At 45.5% G+C, this 19,092-nt stretch overlaps 2 protein-coding genes across 7 annotated transcripts in view; one reads left to right on the forward strand and one right to left on the reverse strand.

Moving 5' to 3' along the window:
- Positions 1–19,092, forward strand: part of CIAPIN1 (cytokine induced apoptosis inhibitor 1) — a 321,083-nt gene that overhangs the window by 179,544 nt on the left and 122,447 nt on the right. The window lies entirely within an intron of this gene.
- ADGRG5 (adhesion G protein-coupled receptor G5) overlaps positions 1–19,092 on the reverse strand; it is a 36,554-nt gene that overhangs the window by 10,451 nt on the left and 7,011 nt on the right. For 4 of the 6 annotated variants that reach the window (XM_050772937.1, XM_050772934.1, XM_050772936.1 and 1 more), the window contains 7 exons: positions 6,000–6,101; positions 5,698–5,773; positions 4,883–5,039; positions 4,132–4,278; positions 2,586–2,702; positions 989–1,141; positions 142–263 (listed from right to left, as the gene is read on the reverse strand). In XM_050772937.1, coding sequence (XP_050628894.1) covers positions 142–263; positions 989–1,141; positions 2,586–2,702; positions 4,132–4,278; positions 4,883–5,039; positions 5,698–5,773; positions 6,000–6,063 — 836 coding nt within the window. In that variant the 5' untranslated portion in view covers positions 6,064–6,101. Of the gene's footprint in view, positions 1–141; positions 264–988; positions 1,142–2,585; positions 2,703–4,131; positions 4,279–4,882; positions 5,040–5,697; positions 5,774–5,999; positions 7,341–14,359; positions 14,486–19,092 lie in introns of those variants that run through there. The other 2 variants (XM_050772932.1, XM_050772933.1) reach the window with 2 other exon arrangements.

The raw sequence follows: 19,092 nt of genomic DNA on the forward strand, positions 1-19,092 counted from the left end.
GTCGCACCAAGAGGCTGGTCTCCCACCTCCTGGCCCCCACCCTCTGGAGAAGCACACCCAGTTCTAGTTGACTAAATGGGACACAAGGAAGGGTGATGTGCCACAGTTGGGGGCAGGCCCAGCACTGTGGCAGTGGAATACCTGGAATGGAAGTGCAACAGGACCGTGATCAGTGAGGCCACGATGGAGATGCTGCAGCCCACGAGGGAGATGTATGTAAGAGGTGCCAGCAACTCTGCAGGGACCAGGGCCGGGGAGAATTGCTGCAGGAGGGAAGAGGGGCTGGAGGCCAGAAGCATAGTATCGCCCTCCCTCCCAGCCTCAGTCAGAGAGAACCTCCTGAGGCCTCCTCTCCAAGTCCCCTTCCCCACAAGCCTAGCCATGGACCTGGCCTGAACGAGGCCATGGCAGATACAGTGAGTTTTGCCCCCGCCACAGCTCCCATCTCCCTCTTCTGCTATGAGTGCCTCCCTTCCCCTACTCCCTATGCACCTGGGGGGTTCCACCACTTTGCCCTCTCTGTGCAGAAAGGTGCGCTAGGCCTGGTCAAGCAGGGCCCTCCCTCCTCCTGCCTATAGTGATTGGTTCAGGGATGAGCACATGGCTGGCAGAACTGGGTAAAAGATTTTATTCCACTGGTCTGAAAGCTTGCAGGGCATGAGCCTGGAACTGCTGCCAGCTATATTATTATCTCATATTAGGAGTTCCTATTTGAGGGCTAAGCCAGCACAGAGCAAGCACAGTTGAGGGACAGAGATAGAGTGCTATCTTAGTGATCTTAGTGATCAGCCCCTGGATCAAGCCATGCCTGAAGCCTAACCCAGCCTTTTCAGGAACATGAGTCCTTAAATTTTCTTTCTTTTCTTTTTTTTTGCTTAAGCCCATTTAAGTTGGGTTTTCTGCCCCTTGCACCAGCTTTTGCCTTTCTCCTCTGCCACAGACACAGGGCCCTCTACAGCTCTGGGCCCCACTCAGGATGCATACATACCATGAGAACAGCAAAGTAGGTGAGGTGGTTGCAGCGGCAGAGCACCTGAGAGTGGGAGGGCTGCTCTGTATGACAGCCCTCAGGGCTCCAGCCGCCCCAGGGCTGTTTCCTGGCTCCCTCCTTCCAGAAGACACAGCTCAGAGTATAGCCTTCCTGGGTGAAGATGCTGGAGTCAGTCATAGGGTGCAGAGGAAAGGCTGCAGATCAGTGTCTGGGAGTCCTGGGGGCCAACGGTGACTCAACTGTCCATTCGCCAACATTTTACCAGGCACTGGCTGGCCTTTGGCCTCAGACAGTCTCAGATTCCAGTCCCATCTCCACTGTGGGCTCTCAGAGCGACCCGGGCAAGATGCCAAGTTGCTCTGCGCCTCAGTTTAGTCATCTGCAGAATAGGATCATTCATACCCATATTACAAGAACGGTGGAAAAACAAAGGGCAACATGGAATCTTGAGTGTCCAGCTCTGACCTTTTATACAGTAGGCACTCCATAACCAGCTGATCCCTTCCCCTCGTCCCCGTGGGGAACAGCAATGTGCTCAGACCCATGCCTGGCTGGGGGAGACGCATCTACAGACAACCCTAACGCCAAGTCACGTGGGTGGAGAGGTGGAGGAAATGACATAGACAGTCACGGAAAACCATGGAGGGCAGGCAGAGCTGACCCAAAGGGAGAAGGGGAGGTGGGGGCCCTGAGGCCTTAGAGGATGTGTTGGATTTCAATATGAGTAGGGCAAGGGCATTCCAGGTGGAGGGAACCATAGTGGCAAAAGCCCAGAGATGAAAGGAAAGGATGATGGTGAAATTTACAGTGCAGGGCAGTCCTGGTGAGGCTGAAGGGAAGATGGAGCAGAAAGCAGAGGCTCCGGGCTTTTCAGGAATGGCAGGAACCAGAAAAGGAGGCACTGAGGCTTGTGAGCCACCCCACTCTGCCCCCACCCCCAATGAGCAGCCCTTTCTTTGTTCCAGGATCAGCATCTGCACTTCCCCTAGGAGCTCATTCTTTCACCTCAGTCCCTGGGCCCTGTGACCCAGGCCTGGCCAATCCACACCTTCCATCCCCCTGGACATAGTGACAGGTAAAGGGATGTACACATGACCCAGTTGAACCTTTAAGATCCTGAGACCCTGGTCTGCACTGGGGCAGGTTGGGGATGGAGAGTGGGGGGAAGAGCCTGATGGGAAGAAGGAAAGGAAGTCTGGCTCTTCAGCATCCATCATGCCACAGAATGGACAGCCCAGGCAGGAGACCATTGCTGAGATGGAGACAGACTGAGCCACGAGGGCATCAGATCTGTCCCTGGATCCAGCTGTGCCTGAAGCTGGTGGACCACCCCTAGACATTTCATTGATGTGTGCCAATCAGTTCCCTCTGTGCTCAAGCTGGCTTGAGGTGGTCTTTTCTCACTTGCAACTGAAAGCATCCTGACAAATGCATGAGTAAAAACCTCTCTTTCTTATTTCTTGAGCAGGAATTTTCAAAGTGTGATGGATTTCCAAGAGGGTTCCACAGGTTTGGGTCTGGTCAAACCAATGTTCAACAGGAGAGTCACAGAGGGGCAGGGGTGCAGGGGAAATGGGGGCGCCCCCAGCAGTACCAGGCTTTGGTTGTGCCAGAAGCTGATGTTCACCGGATCCCTGAGGTTGTTCACGTGTCCATGACTCAGCTGGGCCCCCAGGACGTAGTTATTGAGCAGAGATGAGTTGTTTTCATCCTGGAAGGGCAGCAGGAGAAGGGTTGAGTGGGGGGGGAAATCGGGAGGCCCTGGGTAAGGTCTGAGCCCCGCTTCCCTGGATGAGAACAAGCAGCAAGAGTTTCACGTGTGCAGCATGAAAGCCTTCCCAGCCTCCCAGCCTTCCCAGCCTCCCAGCCTCCCAGCCTTCCCAGCCTTCTCAACCTCCCAGCCTCCCAGCCTTCTCAACCTCCCAGCCTCCCAGCCTTCTCAGCCTCCCAGCCTCCCAGCCTTCCCAGCCTCCCAGCCTCCCAGCCTTCCCAGCCTTCTCAACCTCCCAGCCTCCCAGCCTTCCCAGCCTCCCAGCCTTCTCAACCTCCCAGCCTCCCAGCCTTCTCAGCCTCCCAGCCTTCCCAGCCTCCCAGCCTCCCAGCCTTCCCAGCCTCCCAGCCTTCTCAACCTCCCAGCCTCCCAGCCTTCTCAGCCTCCCAGCCTCCCAGCCTCCCAGCCTTCTCAGCCTCCCAGCCTCCCAGCCTTCCCAGCCTCCCAGCCTCCCAGCCTTTGCATGTGCTGTTCCTGCCAGGGGGAAAGCTGTCCTCTCACCACCCCCTGCTTCACGTCCCATTCGTTTAATGCATTCCAGCCCCACACCCTCCACCTCACCACTATCCTCACACACTTTCAAAGTCAAAGTTGAAAGGCGCCTTCCCCAGAAGCTCCCCTGGACTGCCCACTGGGAAGAGCCCTGACCCCACACTGACTCATCCATCGCTCTGGATCTTTGTGGCTATTATCGACCTTGTGCTGACATTAAATCTCTAAGGTCTGGCCGGGCACAGTGGCTCACGCCTATAATCCTAGCATTTTGGGAGGCTGAGGTGGGCAGATCACTTGAGGCCAGGAGTTCAGGATCAGCCTCGCCAACATGGTTAAACCCGGTCTCTACTAAAATACAAAATTAGCTGGGCATGGTGATGCACGCCTGTAATCCCAGGGAGGCTGAGGCAGGGGAGTCGCCTGAACCTAGGAGGCGGAGGTTGCAGTGAGCCGAGATCATGCCACTGCACTCCAGCCTGGGCAACAGAGGGAGACTCTGACAAAAAAACAAAACAAAACAAAACAAAACAAAACAAAACAAAAACCTCTAAGGTCTTAGTCTAAGCATGAAGACAGAGAGTTCTCTGAGCGCAGGGAACAAGTGTCTTCTTGTCTGTCTCCCGCCTAGCGACAGGCACATAGTAGGTTTCTTAGGTCTTATTTGCAGATTGTAATTGTGCCTTCCTACCATTCTGCTAAAGCTGGCAGGGAAACTGAGGCCCACAGAGGGACAATGGCTGGCTTGCATTGCACAGCCGACTGGTTGGTCTCACTCAGTGCTGGTCACCCAGAGGCCAGGCAGTGACATGGGCACCTGCAGTGGATCCCAAGAAGGGGCCGGCACCCACCCTCCTTGGCCCGCCATCACACTGACCTTGAAAAAGTGGGCATTGGAGAAGTAGATACAGATGAGCCGCAGCTCCCCGGGCCGGGTCTTGCAGGCATCCTGGGTCAGCTCGGCGGGGAACTGCATGGCATGCTGACCCCAGGCATACTGACCCCGGGCATGCTGACCCCGGGCCTGCAGAGGGTCACAGACAAGCTGAGTCTGGCAACCAGGACCTGTAGACCTGACCCCAACACCTTCACTGCCTCCCACTCCCCATGAAACCTTCCTTGGGGTTTCCACCCACAGAACCTTCGCCCCCCAGGCTGCATCTCCTCCCAAACTTCCCGAGATCCCAGGCCTTCCCTCCATGCTGTTCCTGAGTTTGGGGTGTTTACCTGACCCACTGGGCCCCTGAAGATGGAGCTACCTCAGCACTCAGCCCCAGCCCAGCCCCCGCCAGGGATCCAGCCAATCATCCCAGGGTCCTAAAAGGAGCCAGGGTTCCTGGCCTCTCTCACAGCTGCCTCCCCCAGGGGGTAGCCTCCAGCCAAAGCAGGAAGAAGACTCCACCCTGGAGGGGCCATAAAGCACCACCCTTTCCACAATTCACACAGCGAGTATCAGCCCCATTTTACAGAGGAGGTAACTCACTGCCAGTTAGGGCAGAGCCTGGACTGGGGGGTGTGGGGAGGAGGACGGTGGAGCCTAAAGAAAGTCCACACCTTAAACCCCTGGAGGACTTCTAGGGCAGGGGCAGCTGGCCACACCCCCACCACCACCACCTGCAGCCTCTGACCTGGGGCACCCGCTTCAGAGTGGCACTGCTCAGTGAGAGGCCAGAGAAGTTGCAGCTCAGCTTGAAGGCCAGAGACTGGATGGCGGGTGTCTGCAAGGTCAGGTTGTAGCCCGGGAAGCTGGTGTTCAGTAGCATCTGCTCCAGCTGGTGAAGTTGACTGCAGCCCAGAGAGACGGCCAGGGAGGCCAGAGCCCAGAGTGGGGTAAGGGTGAGAGGGAGCTCTAGACAGCCTGGGAGGGCAGGGCCTCCCCACCCACACCCCTGCCACTCCCACCTCCAGACCACTGCATACACAGTGTCCTTGGCACACTGTTACCTCCCTACCCCATCTATCCCCTCCTCTCGATTAACTCCTGTTCAGGTCCCAGTTTGTTGTCACCTTCTCCAGGAAGCCTTCCCTGACTGCTCCCTCACAGCTTCCCAGTAGCCGCTCTTATCCCTGACCAGTCTTCAGCATTGTCTGCTCACCCAGAGCTGCTCAGTCTTTGGGTCACAGACCCTGGAGAACCCAGCCAGAATTTTAGAGTCCCTTCCCAGGAAAATGCATGGAGACCCACAATTCTACACTTAGTTTCATGATATCCATGATTAAGGGCCCCCATTCCTCAATGATAAACTTCATGAGGGCAGTGACACGCCCACCCTGCATCCGCAGAGCCTAGTGTCAGGCATGCAGTAGGCACTCAATAAAAGTGCTAAAAAAATGCACAGTTAAGAGTCTATACAAGACCAACTCTGACCCACCGATTCAAGGTGCAGGCTTGGGGTGGGAGACACAGCTGGCTCTAAACAGGAGAAGGCCACCCCCAACTCACCGAAGGTAAAAAAACGGGCTCCGGGCTCTGGACACTTGCATATTCTCCATGTAGCTGAGGAGTTCTTTCCATGTCTCTGTGGGGACACACCTCCCCCTCAGCTTGTGTCTCAGCTACCCTCTGGCCCCACCACCTCTGGGCTTTCCATCCCAGCCTGAGAGTCTAGTTCACAAGCAGCTCCCGCTGCCCCCAGGAAGCCTAAGTGGCCCCTTTCAATCTCCCAGGGTTTGATGCCTGCCCCTTTTGCATCATAGTCCCAGGACTGGGCTAGGGCTGCCCCCAGTTCAGCAGAGCTCCCTTACCTGCTGTTGCATTCTGCAAAGTCAGAAGGTACAGGCACAGGAAAAGAGTACCACAGTGATCCATGCCCTGTGCTGAGTCTCCTCCAAGAACTGGCTCTGGCCCTGGAAAAGGTACATGCCATCATCATGATGATAAAAGAACGGCCTCTAACTTCTAGGTGTCTGGCATGTCCCAATAGTAGGACATGCAGCATCTTATTTGACCCTCACCACTCTTGCATTTCACAGATGAGGAAGCTGAGGATGAAGGGCAAAGGGTCTTGCTTTACTTAAACCTGCCTAAAGCCAGGTCTCTAAGACTCCAGAATCCTTGACCACCAAGTAATGGCTGCCATTAGCAGCTCTGCCTGATACACTCCCCCTCCCAAAAAGCAGTCTATCTGGGGGCTTCCCCAGGACACCAGCTTCTACCCAGACGGAAGGTGTTTGGGAGAAAGCAACATGTAAACTCCATCCAGCCCTGCTATTAACTCATCATGTGGCTTTGGGTAGGATCTGTCTCTCTCTCTGCCCTCATTTTCCTCCATTTTAAAATGAATTAATAAACTTCTGCTTCAATAGAGCAAATTTATGTGTGCCCCTGAAAGCCCCATTAACATGAGAGGGAATGAATAAAATAGGCATAAAGCCACAGAACAATGGGAAAGAAAATAGGCATGAAAAACAGTACAATGGGGAAGAAAAGAGGCACAAAGCCTCTCAGGAAGCTGCTGGAGGATGTGCTGCAACAAAACGAGAGAGTAAATCATGAAAGACACAGGGTACAGGAAACCCTGTACCCTACCATGGGAGAGGTAAAGCTACTCCCTAGAAAACAGGCACAGAGAGAACAATGGGAAAGAAAACAACTGCAGAGATGGGAGATGTCAGCTAAACTTTGGAGGCTACAAGTAGGTGGCACCTGGTAAGACATTTAGCAGACTGAAAAAAGTTGAACCCAAGTGCCTGCAGTGGGGAGAGGTGTGGTGTTGGCGGGAGACAAGAAACCTCACAACCTTGGAAGCACTTGAGAACTGGAGGCATCAGAAACTTCTGAAGTGGGGATGAAGGAAGAGGCTAAAAACAGGGATTGTTGGTCAGACACGGTGGCTCACGCCTGTAATCCCAGCACTTTGGGAGGCCGAGGCGGGTGGATCATGAGATCAGGAGATCGAGACCATCCTGGCTAACATGGTGAAACCCCATCCCTACTAAAAATACAAAAAATTAGCCAGGTGTGGTGGCAGGCGCCTGTAGTCCCAGCTACTCAGGAGGCTGAGGCAGGAGAATGGCATGACCCAGGAGGCAAAGCTTGCAGTGAGCGGAGATGGTGCCACTGCACTCCAGCCTGGGCAACAGAGTGAGACTGTGTCTCAGAAAAAAAAAAAAAAACAGGGATTGTTGTCCAGGCATGGCAGCTCACGCATGTGATCTAAAACACTTTGGGAGGCCAAGGCAGGAGGATCGCTTGAGACCAGGAGTTCCAGACCAGCCAGGGCAACATGGCAAAACCCTGACTCTACAAAAAAAATATAAAAATTAGCCGGGTATGGTGGCCTGCGCTTGTGTCCCCAGCTACTCAGGTGGGTGAGGTGGAAGAATCACCTGAGCCCAGGAGATGGAGGCTGCAGTGAGTCAAAATCATACCACTGCACTCCAGCCTGGGCAACAGAATGAGACCTTGTCTCAAAAAAATAAAAAATAAAAATAAAAACAAGATTCGTTGGTTGCGAGTCTTTAATGTCCAACTCAGTCCCCAGATCTCCCCTGCCACCTCGAGTTTTCAGGAGTTTCCTCACCATCCTACCATCCCAATCCTGCTCCACACAAAGTTTACTCTCTGGAGAGAGGATGCACCATAATCAGAGCAGAAGGGGGAATTAAACAATATCCCCTCCCCATGTCCTCCCCTACTCAGATTCCAGAAGACTGCAGCAGCCAGGGTTATGCCCCAAGGCAGGAGAAAAGTCTCTGAAGAGCTAACCATTCCCAGAATAGTATCCTATAGCTGCTTCCATTTTTGTGTTCCTCAATGTCATGGCCAAGACCTAACTTACAGTGAAATTTCACCAGTCACCAAGCTCTGCCAAGCAATTAGGTTTTTAGTGCTCCTCTCTTGAACGGTCAACCAAGGATTACTGAAAATTTCAAAACACACACCCCTTCTTGAGAAGCTGCTGGAGGATGTGCTCCAACAAAATGAGAGAGTAAATCATGAAAGAAGACATACGGTACAGGAAATCCTGTGTCCTACCATGGGAGAGGTAAAGCTACTCCCCAGAAAATGTGTGAAGAACAGCAGGACTAGGGCATTTCCCACCCGGAGGGAGCAGGAGAAAAGAATGCCCTGGGAGGGAGTTCTTCAAGAAAAAATTAAGGAAGAGGAAAAGGAGAGTAGAGAGACGACCGAATAGGTTTGAACATCTAGAAAAACTGTTTTTGAGATGTCTTACAGAAAGTTTGTAAATGCAAAAATAAAAAGAAGCAATTAATTTCAAGAAAACCAAGTTGTACAAGAAAATGAAATGCTGCTACATGACTTGATATGGAATGTAATGCATATAGTCATAATAGAAACGTTAAACAAGAGATTTTTTTAATTGTGTAAAAACCGTATTAAGATGATTTTGATTTCCACCTAGAAAGTAGACAGCCAGATGGGAGCACTGTTCCCATTATAATAATGGAAAAGCTAAATAATGTACCAAATCTTTTTTTTTTTTTTTTTAGCCTACTGGAGAGCTGAAGTCACAGGCCACCAAGCAAACTGGTTTCTGGAGGTAACCAGAATGCATTATCTTTGATAGATGAAACACATGATCTGTTTCATGTTTGACAGAGCATGGAGGAATAGGTAGTTGCCGCAAAAGTAGATAAGGAGAAAATGACTAACACCTTAATGAAATCTTAATGGCTGAGCATTAGCTAGAGTGGCAGTTTACTGGGAGCCCCAGACACAAGGGTAACCTGTACCCCCAGACAGTTTCTTCCTACAGTCCTCCACTGGACACTCATGAGAATGATGTGGAGTGGGACAGGGCCTGAGGGAGGCCCCATGGTAACACAGCCATGCAAGACGTGCCAAGGGTTGAGGGTGGAGCAGGAGTACCTGGAGAAGCCCATCTGTGCTCTGGGCTCTGCATGAGTGCAAGGTAGTAATTGGCTGCTGCCAAGAGATAAACACCTGTACCCTGGCTTTGCTTTGATTTAAGATGCCCATTCCACAGGTCCCTGACCTGCTATAAAGCAAATGTTGACTGCCTCTGCTGGAGGAGTAGAAGACCCTCCCACTACAATGCTACAGTGACACTAAGCAAAAGCCATCAGGGCCGGGTGCCTTGGCTCATGCCAGTAATCCCAATACTTTGGGTGGCCGAGGTAGGCGAATTGCTTGAGCCTAGGGGTTCGAGACTAGCCTGGGCAACATGGCAAAACTCTGTCTCTAAAAAAAAAAAAAAAAAAAAAAAAAAGCCAGATGTGATGGTGCATGCCTGTAGTCCCAGCTACTTAGGAGGCTGGTGTGAGGATCACCTGAGCCTGGGAAGTTGGAGGCTGCAGTGAGCCGTGATAGCACCGCTGTACTCCATCCTGGGCAACAGAGTGAGAAAAGAAAACCAAAGGAAAAGCCGCTGGACACTGGCAAGGAAGAGGCAACCCATTAGTGTCCAGGATTTTGCACTGATATAAAACGGAGGGCTGCTGCTACTACTGGGAAAAGAGCAGGAATCTCACTCCCACTCGAGATCCCCCAACCAATAAGGCAGAGTTTAGTTCCCACGGGGGTGAAGGGGAGGAAGTCAGCCTGCATTCTAGTACCTGCACTGAATAAGAGGCTGAGGTTGTCAAAAACTGGAGGAGAAACAGGAACACTAAGAAAGCCCCACTCCCGGGGCTCAGGCTCAAGACTGTCTAAGGCTAAAGCTAGAGCAGGATAATCAAGAATTCACTGCCTCCACCACAAGCCTTGCACCAAGCAACAAGTAACAGCAGTCCACTGCTGGAGAAGGGACTAGAACACGAAGACAGATTTCCTCTGTGTTGCATGCATGCAATGCTGAGTGCAGAGTGGGGACCCTGGGGGACTCAAGTCCTCATTGAACACAATGTAGGGACAGTCCACCACTGGAGAAATTTGGAGCCTGTAGTCTACCGAAGGTAACTATAGCAACAACAAAACCTAAATCCAGCTGGGCACTGTGGCTCATGCCTGTAATCCCAGCACTTTGGGAGGCCGAGGCAGGAGGATCATTTCAACCCAAGAGTTCAAGATCAGCCTGGGCAACATAGTGAGCCTCTATCTCTAAATAAACAGATAAATAAATAAAACTTAAATCTAAATCAACTACAGATTAGATTGACTTGAGGCCTATACCAAAGCCATGACATAAGAAATATTTCAATTTCTTTCTAGGCATAAATATCATTTCCTTTACTACTGTTCCATTACACACAATGCCTGGTAGTCAAAGATTTTAAGACACACAGAACCAGATCTTAGAGATGGCCAAAATGTTGGAACTATCAGATAGAGACAAGATAGCTCTGATAAATATGTTGAAGGGTGCAGTGGAAAAGGTAGACTTCTAAGAACAGATGGGAAATTTCAGCAGAACAATGGAAACTATTAAGACTAGTCAAGTAGAAATGTTAGAAACAAACTCGGTATCAGTGATGAAGAATTCTGTCAATGAGTTTATTAGCAAAGTGGACACAGTAAAGTAAAGAATCTTTGACCTTGATGATAGTGTAATATAAATTATCCAAATTGAAATATAAAGAGTAAGAATAGTGAAAATAAAAATTAACAGATTACCCAAGAACTGTGCAAATGGTCTGTATATATGTAATTGGAATCCTAGCTAAAGGAGAGAGAACAGAGAAGAATAAATAGAAACAGAAAGAATAGAAAATTAAAATTTTTAAAATGGCCAATTTTTCCCCAAAACTAATAAAAGACAACAAACCACAGATCCAAGAAGCTCTGCAAAACCCCATGGAATAAATGCAAAGAAAAACACATCTAGATAAATCCTAGTCAAACTGCTGCAGAACCAAAGATAAAATCTTGAAGTCAGCCAGAAAAAAAGAGCCATTGTACACAGAAAATGAAAGATACAAACAACAAGAGGCTTCTTATCAGAAACTATCAAAACCAGAAGATAATGCAGTCATATCTTTCCATAAAAATCTGTCATTCTAAAACTCCATGCCCAAGGAAAATATCTTTCAAAAACGAAGACAAGGTTGGGTGCAGTGGCTCACACCTGTAATCCCAGCACTTTGAGAGGCTGAAGTGGGTGTATTGCTTGAGTCCAGGGGTTCAAAACCAGCCTGGCCAACATGGTGAAAACCTGTCTCTACAAAATATACAAAACTTAGTCAGGCATGGTGGCATGCACCTGTAGTCCCAGCTATTCAAGAGGCTAAGGCTGGAGGATCACTTGAGTCCAGGAGGTCAAGATTGCAGTGAGCCATGATCATGCCACTGCATTCCAGCCTGGGTGACAGAGAAAGACCCTGTATCAAAAAAAAAATGAAGACAAAATAAGAACTTCTTCAGATGAGCAAGGAGTTAGAGAATTCATTGCCAGCAGATTGGCACTAAAATAAATATTGAAGAAAATTCTTAGGGCAGAAGAAAAATTATGCCAGTTGGAAATTTGGACTTAAACAAAGAAATGAAGAGTACTGTAATTGGCAAAAATGTGTCAAATATAAAATAAATTTCCTTGGTTTTAATGTCTGTTTAATATAAAAACAGTAACAATGCATTGTGGGGATCATAGCGTATGTAGAAGTAGAAGCATACCACAAAAATAGCACAACAGGCAGGAGAGCAGAAATGGAAGTATTTGGTTGTGAGGTTCTTAAACTATATTTTAAGTATTGTAATGTTATTTGAAAGTAAATTGTGGAAAGTTAAATATGTGTATTTAAATCCTACAGTGCCATTACAAAAAAGGAAAAATTATAAGATATAGCTAGTAAGGCAATAGTAGAGATAAAAGAATATTATGAAAACTGCTCAATCCAAAATAAGACAGGACAAGAAGGAAAAGAAACAAAGAACAGATGGAATAAAGAGAAAACAAATAGCAAGATGGTAGATATAAACCCAATCATATAAATAATTACATTAAGTATAGTCTAAATGCTCCAATTAAAAGGCAGAAATTGTCAGACTGGATTATAAAAGCAAAACCTAACTACATATTGTCTTCAAGAAACACGTATCAAATATAAAGACACCAATAAATTACATGTAAAATGATGGAAAAAGATATACCAATCGTAAGTGTATTAGTCCAGCCTCACGCTGCTATAAAGAGCCGTCAGAGACTGAGTAACTTATAAAGAAAAGAGGTTTAATTGACTCACAGTTCCACAGGCATGGCTGCGGAGACCTTAGGAAACTTAACAATCATGGCAGAAGGTGAAGGGGAAGAAAGCACGTCTTCACATGGCAGCAGGGGAGACAGAGAGAGAAGGGGGAAGTGCCACACACTTTTAAACCATCAGATCTTGTGAGAACTCACTCACTATCAGGAGAACAGCAAGGGCGAAATCTGTCCCCATGATCCAATCACCTCCCACTAGGTCCCTCCCCAACACTGAAAAATTACAGTTCAACATGAGATTTGCATGGGGACCCAGAGCCAAACCATATCAATAAGTAAGATGGAACAGCTATATTAATATCTGAAAAAGTAAACTTCAGGATAAGGAATTTTACCAGGGATAAAGATTATACAATGCTAAAGACTAATTCATCAAGAAAATGTAACAATCTTTAATGTATGTGCACCTAATAACAGAGCTTTGAAAAATAAAGCAAAAATTGATCACGCTAAAGGGAGAAATTGACAAAGCAACACTTATAGTTGCAAAATACAATATTTCTCTCTGAGTAATTGACAAAAGTAGACAAAAATTGATAGAGAAGATGTATCAGTCCATTCTCACGCTGCTATGAACAAATACCCAAGACTGGGTATAAAATCACAGAGGAAGGGCACCTCTTCAAAGGGTGGCAGGAGACAGAATGGTTAGCAAGGGAAAAACCAGATGCTTTTAAAACCATCAGATCTCGTGAGAACTCACTATCACAAGAGCAGCATGGGAGAAACTGCCCCCATGATCCAATCACTTCCCATCAGGTCCCTCCTGTGACACATGGAGATTACAGGAACTACAATTCAAGATGAGATTTGGATGGGGACACAGCCAAACCATATCAGAAGACATGAATGACACTATTAACTATCTTCTTTATATAGAACACTCTCCTAATTACATCAAAATACATCTTCTTTTCAATTACAACAGGAAACATTCACAAAGATAGACCATATTCTGGGCCATAAAATAAATCTCAATAAATGTAAAAGGATTAAAAGCACACAAAGTAAGTTCAGTAACCACCAGGAACTTAAACTAGAATTCATAAACATAAAGATGCCTCAAAAAATCCTCCAAATATTTGGAAATTAAATAATACACTATTAACCCATGAGTCAGAGACAAAATCACAAGGGAAATTATAAAATATATTCAACTGAATAAAAATGAAAACAACATAATATTTGTGGGATGCAGCTAAAGCAGAGCTTAGAGAAAAATTTATAGCACTAAATGCTTACATTAGGAAAGATGAAGGATTTCAAGACAGTGATGTAAGCTTCCACCTTAATAAATATAAAAAGAAGAGCAAACTAAGCACAAAATAAGCAGAAGGAAAAATAATAAAGATAAAATTATAAATCAATAAAATAGAAAATACAGAAGGAGTAGAGAAAAATCAGTGAAACCAAAAGCTGGTTATTTGAAAAGCTCAATAATATTGATAAGTCTGTAGCCAGAATGACAAAAGGGAAAAAAAGACAAGGTACAATGACCAGTTATCAGCAATAAAAGAGGGGCTATCACTACAGAACCGGCAGGTATCAAAATTAGGAGAATAATATTAACAATTTATGGCAATAAATTACATAACTTAGGTGAAATTTTAAAAATTCCTTGAAATACACAAACTACCAAAGCTTACTCAAGAAAAAATAGAAAATAGGAATAGTCCTTCACTGATTAAAGGAATTGGATTTGTAATTTAAAAACCTTCCCACAAAGAAACACTAGGCCCAGATGGCCTCACTGGTTAATTCTTCCAAACATTTAAAAAAGTTATAATATCAAGTCTATAGAAGCTCTTACAAAAAAATAGAAGACAAGGCCGGGCACGGTGGCTCACACCTGTAATCCCAGCACTTTGGGAGGCCGAGGTGAGTGGATCACGAGGTCAGGAGATCGAGACCATCCTGGCTAACATGGTGAAACCCCGTCTCTACTAGAAATACAAAATATTAGCCAGGCGTGGTGGCGGGCACCTGTAGTCCCAGCTATTCGGGATGCTGAGGCAGGAGAATGGTGTGAACATGGGAGGCAGAGCTTGCAGTGAGCCAAGATCATGCCACTGCACTCCAACCTGGGCGACAGAGCAAGACTCCATCTCAAAAAAAAAAAAAAAAAAAAAAAATGTATGAGACAAAATATAACAATCCTAAATGTATTCCTTTAGAAAATAAAGGGAAAATGCTTCCAAATTCATTTTAGAAGGCTAATATTACCGTAGTACCAAAACTAGCCACAGACACAGACCAACACCCCTCATGAATATAGTCCAATCCCAATTAAAATCACTGCAGGATATTTTGTAGAGAATGACAAGCTGACTATAAAATGTATACGTAAGAACAAAGGATCTTGAATAGACAAAACAATTTTGATAAAGAACAATGAAGTTGGAAGAGTCACACTACTTGATTTCAAGGCTTACTATAAAGCTACAATAATCAAGACAGTGTGTTACTGCCATAAGCACAGATATAGAGATAAATATAACAGAATAGAGAGTCCAAAAATTTGTTCATATATTGATTTTTTGTCGATTAATTTTTGACAAAGATGCAAAGGTAATTCAGTAGAGAAAGGATAATTGATTCAACAATTAATGATGGAACAATTGGATATCTCACGCCAAAAAAAAAAACCATCTTGAATCCATATCTTGAAGCACATACAAAATTTAACTCAGAATGGATCACAGACACAAATAACAAGACTAAAACTGTACAGGCGTACCTGGCTTTACTGTATTTTGCAGATCTTGTGGGTTTTTCTACAAATTGAAGACTGTCTATCAAAGAAGTCTATCTGCACCATTTTTCCAATAGTACGTGTTCACTTAATGGCTGTGTCCTATTTTGGTGATTCTCATAATATTTCAAACTTTTTCATCATGATTATATCTGCTGTGGTGGTCTGTGAACAGAGATCTTTGACGTCACTATTATAATTGTTTTGGAGTACCACAAACTGCGCCCATATAAGATGGCAAACTTAACCAATAAATGTATACATTTTGACTGCTCTACCAACCAGCGATGTTCCCCTGTCTCTCTCCCTCTTCTTGGGCCTCCCCATTCCCTAGGACACAACAATATCGAAATTAGAACAATGAATAACTCTACAATGGCCTCTAAGTGTTCAAGTAAAAGAAAGAGTCGCACATCTCTCACTTTAAATCAAAAGCTAGAAATGTTAAGCTCAGTGAGGAAGACATGTCAAAACCCAGATAAGCCAAAAGCTAGGCGTCTTGCACCGAACAGTTCACCAAGTTATGAATGAAAAGGAAAAGCTCTTAAAGAAAATTTAAAGTGCTACTCCAGTGAACACATGAAGCGAAACAACCTTATTGCTGATATGGAGAACGTTTCAGTGATCTGGATAGAAGATCAAACCAGCCCCCCCGCCAACACTTCCTTAATTAAGCCAAAGCCTAGTTCAGAGCAAGGCCCTAACTCCTCAATTCTATGAAGGCCAAGGTGGGTGAGGAAGCTGAAAAAAAGATGGAAGCTAGCAGAGGTTGGTTCATGAGGTTGAAGGAAAAAAGCCATTTCCATGACATAGCAGTACAAAGTGAAACAGCGAGTGCTGATGGAGAAGCAAGTTATCCACAAGAACTAGCTAACATCACGCATGAGGGTGGCTACATTAAACAACAGCATTTCAGTGTGGATGAAATAGCCTCATATTGGAAGCAGATGCCATCTAAGAGTTTCATAGCCAGAGAGAAGAAATCAATGCCTGGCTTCAAAGCTTCAAAGGACAGGCTAATTCACTTGTTAGCAGGTAATGCAGCTGGTGACTTCGAATGGAAGCCAATACTCATTTAACATCCTGAAAATCCTAAGTCTCCTAAGAATTATGCTAAATCTACTCTGCCTGTGCTCTACGAATGAATAACAAAGCCTGGATGACAGCAATCTATTTATAGCATGGTTTCCTGAATATTTTAAACCCACTGTTAAGACCTACTGTTCAAAAAAAAAATTTATTTCAAAATATTGCTGCTCATTGACAATGTACCTAGTCACCCAAGAGTTCTGACGGAGATGTACAAGGAGATTAATGTTGTTCTTGTGCTGCTAACACAACATCCATTCTGCAGTCCATGGATCAAGGAGTCATTTTGACTGTCAAGTCTTATTATTTAGGAAACAAATTTCCTAAGGCTATAGTTGTCATAAATAGTGACTTCTCTGATGGATCAGGGCAAAGTCAATTGAAAATCTTCTGGAAAGGATTCACCCTTCTAGATGCTGCAAGAACATGTGTGATTCATGGGAGGAAGTCAAAATATCAACATTAACAGGAGTTTGGAAGAGGTTGATTCCATGCTTCATGGATGACTTTGAGCGGTTCAAAACTTCAGTGGGGAAAGTAACTACAGATGTGATGAGAATAGAACGAGAACTAGAATTAGAAGTGGATCCTGAAGATGTGACTGATTTGCTGCGGTCTCATGATCAAAGTTGAATGGATGAGGAGTCACTTCTCATAGATGAACAAAGAGTGGTTTTTCGAAATGGAATCTACTCCTGGTGAAGATATGGTGAACACTGTGGAAATGACCACAAAAGATTCAGAATATTAAATAAATGTAGTGGATAAAGCCCCTGCAGGGTTTGAGAGGACTGACTCCAATTTTGAATGAAGCTCTACTGCAAGTAAAATACTATCAAACAGCATCACGTGCTACAGAGAAACATCTTATGAAAGAAAGAGTCAATTGATGTGGCAAACTTCACTGCTGTCTTAAGAAATAGCCAGCCACCCCAACCTTCAACAACCACCACCTTGATCAGTCAGCAGCCATCAGCATCAAGGCAAGATCTTCCACCAGCAAAAAGTGTGTGATTTGTTGAAGGCTCAGATAGATTGTTAGCATTTTTTAGCAATAAAGTGTCCTTTAATTAAGGTATGTACATTTTTAGACATAATGCTTTTGCACACTAAATAGACTACAGTATAATGTAAACATAACTTTTTTCGTGTGTGAGACAGAGTCTCGCTCTGTCACCCAGGCTGGAATGCAGTGGCACGATCTCAGCTCACGGCAACCTCTGCCTCCGCCTCCTGGGTTAAAGCGATTCTTCTGCCTCAGCCTCCCGAGTAGATGGGATTACAGGCACACACCACCATGCTCAGCTAATTTTTGTATTTTTTGGAGAGACGGGTTTCACCATGTTGGTCAGGATGGTCTCGACCTCCTGACCTCGTGATCCGCCTGCCTCGGCCTCCCAAAGTGCTGGGATTACAGGCATGAGTCACCGCACCCACCGTAAGCATAACTTTTATATGCACTGGAAAACCAAACAATTTGTGTGACTCACTTTATTACCATATTTGCTTTACTGTGGTGGTCTAAAACCAAACCCACAATATCTCCAAGATATGTCTGTAAAACTCCTTGAAAAAAACAAAAAAGAAAATCCTTCTGACTTAGGTTATGCAAAGATTTCTTAGAAACAACACCAAAAACATGATCCATGGCAACGACAACAACAAAAAACTGATAAACTGAGTTTCATCAAAATTAAAACTTCTGCTTTTTGAAGGTCATGGTTAGGAAAATAAGAAGATAAGCCACAGACTGGGAGAAAACATTTACAAACACGTATCTGATGTTTTTTAAAAATTGTATGTGGACTATATAAAGAACCCTTACACAACTAATAACAGGACAAACTACCCAATAAAGATAGGAAAAGATTTGAACAATCACTATACCAATGAAGATGTACAGATGGGTCGGGCATGGTGGCTCACACCTGTAATCCCACACTTTGGGAGGCCAAGGCAGGTGGGTCACCTGAGGTCAGGAGTTCGAAACCAGCCTGGCCAACATGATGAAACCCCTATCTCTATTAAAAATATAACAATTAGCCAGGTGTGGTAGCAGGTGCCTGTAATCCTAGCTACTTGGGAGTCTAAGGCAGGAGAATTGCTTCAACCCAGGAGAAGGAGGCTGCAGTGAGCTGAGATCATGCCACTGCATTCCAGCCTGGGTGACAGAGCTGGACCTACATGTTTAAAAAAAAAAAAAAAACCTATAGATGCAAATAAGCACATGAAAAATGCTCAATATCATTAGTCATTAGAGAAATGCATATAAAAACCACAATGAGATATCACTACACACCTTCTAGAATGACTAGGATTAAAATGACTGGTAATACAAAGTATTATGAGGATACAGAACAGCTGGAAGTCTCATTCACTCCTGGAGGGAATGTAACATGGAAGTGGAATCTAGAAAAGTCAAAACTATTGGATCAGAGAACAAATCAGTAGTTGCCAGGGAGAAGGTAAAAGATATTAACTACAAAAGGGCCCAAGATAACTTTTCAGGGGACAACAATGTTCTATATTTTGATTGTGATATACATGTATACATGACGGTACACATCTGTCAAAATGCACCAAACTGCTCTCCAAAAGGGTGAATTTTATTGTATGTATACCTCTATAGACAAGACTTTAGAAATCCAACTAAAAAAACATATTAAGAGGATGAAGAAGAGGAAATAGGGGAGGGAGGGCAAGAGAACTGATGATCCTCCTCTTAGAAGAAAGAAAGTCAATGAAAACTTGCAAGGCTTCAAAGAGGGAGAGCCACAAAACTCAAAACACCTGTTTGATGGTAGTGGCAGAGGAAAGTAGTTAAGAACATGAGTTTTCATTTTTCCACCACTGGATCTGCAAAAATCTGAAATAT

Source organism: Macaca thibetana, chromosome 20 (assembly GCF_024542745.1).
Source record: "Macaca thibetana thibetana isolate TM-01 chromosome 20, ASM2454274v1, whole genome shotgun sequence".
Taxonomy (NCBI): domain Eukaryota; kingdom Metazoa; phylum Chordata; class Mammalia; order Primates; family Cercopithecidae; genus Macaca; species Macaca thibetana.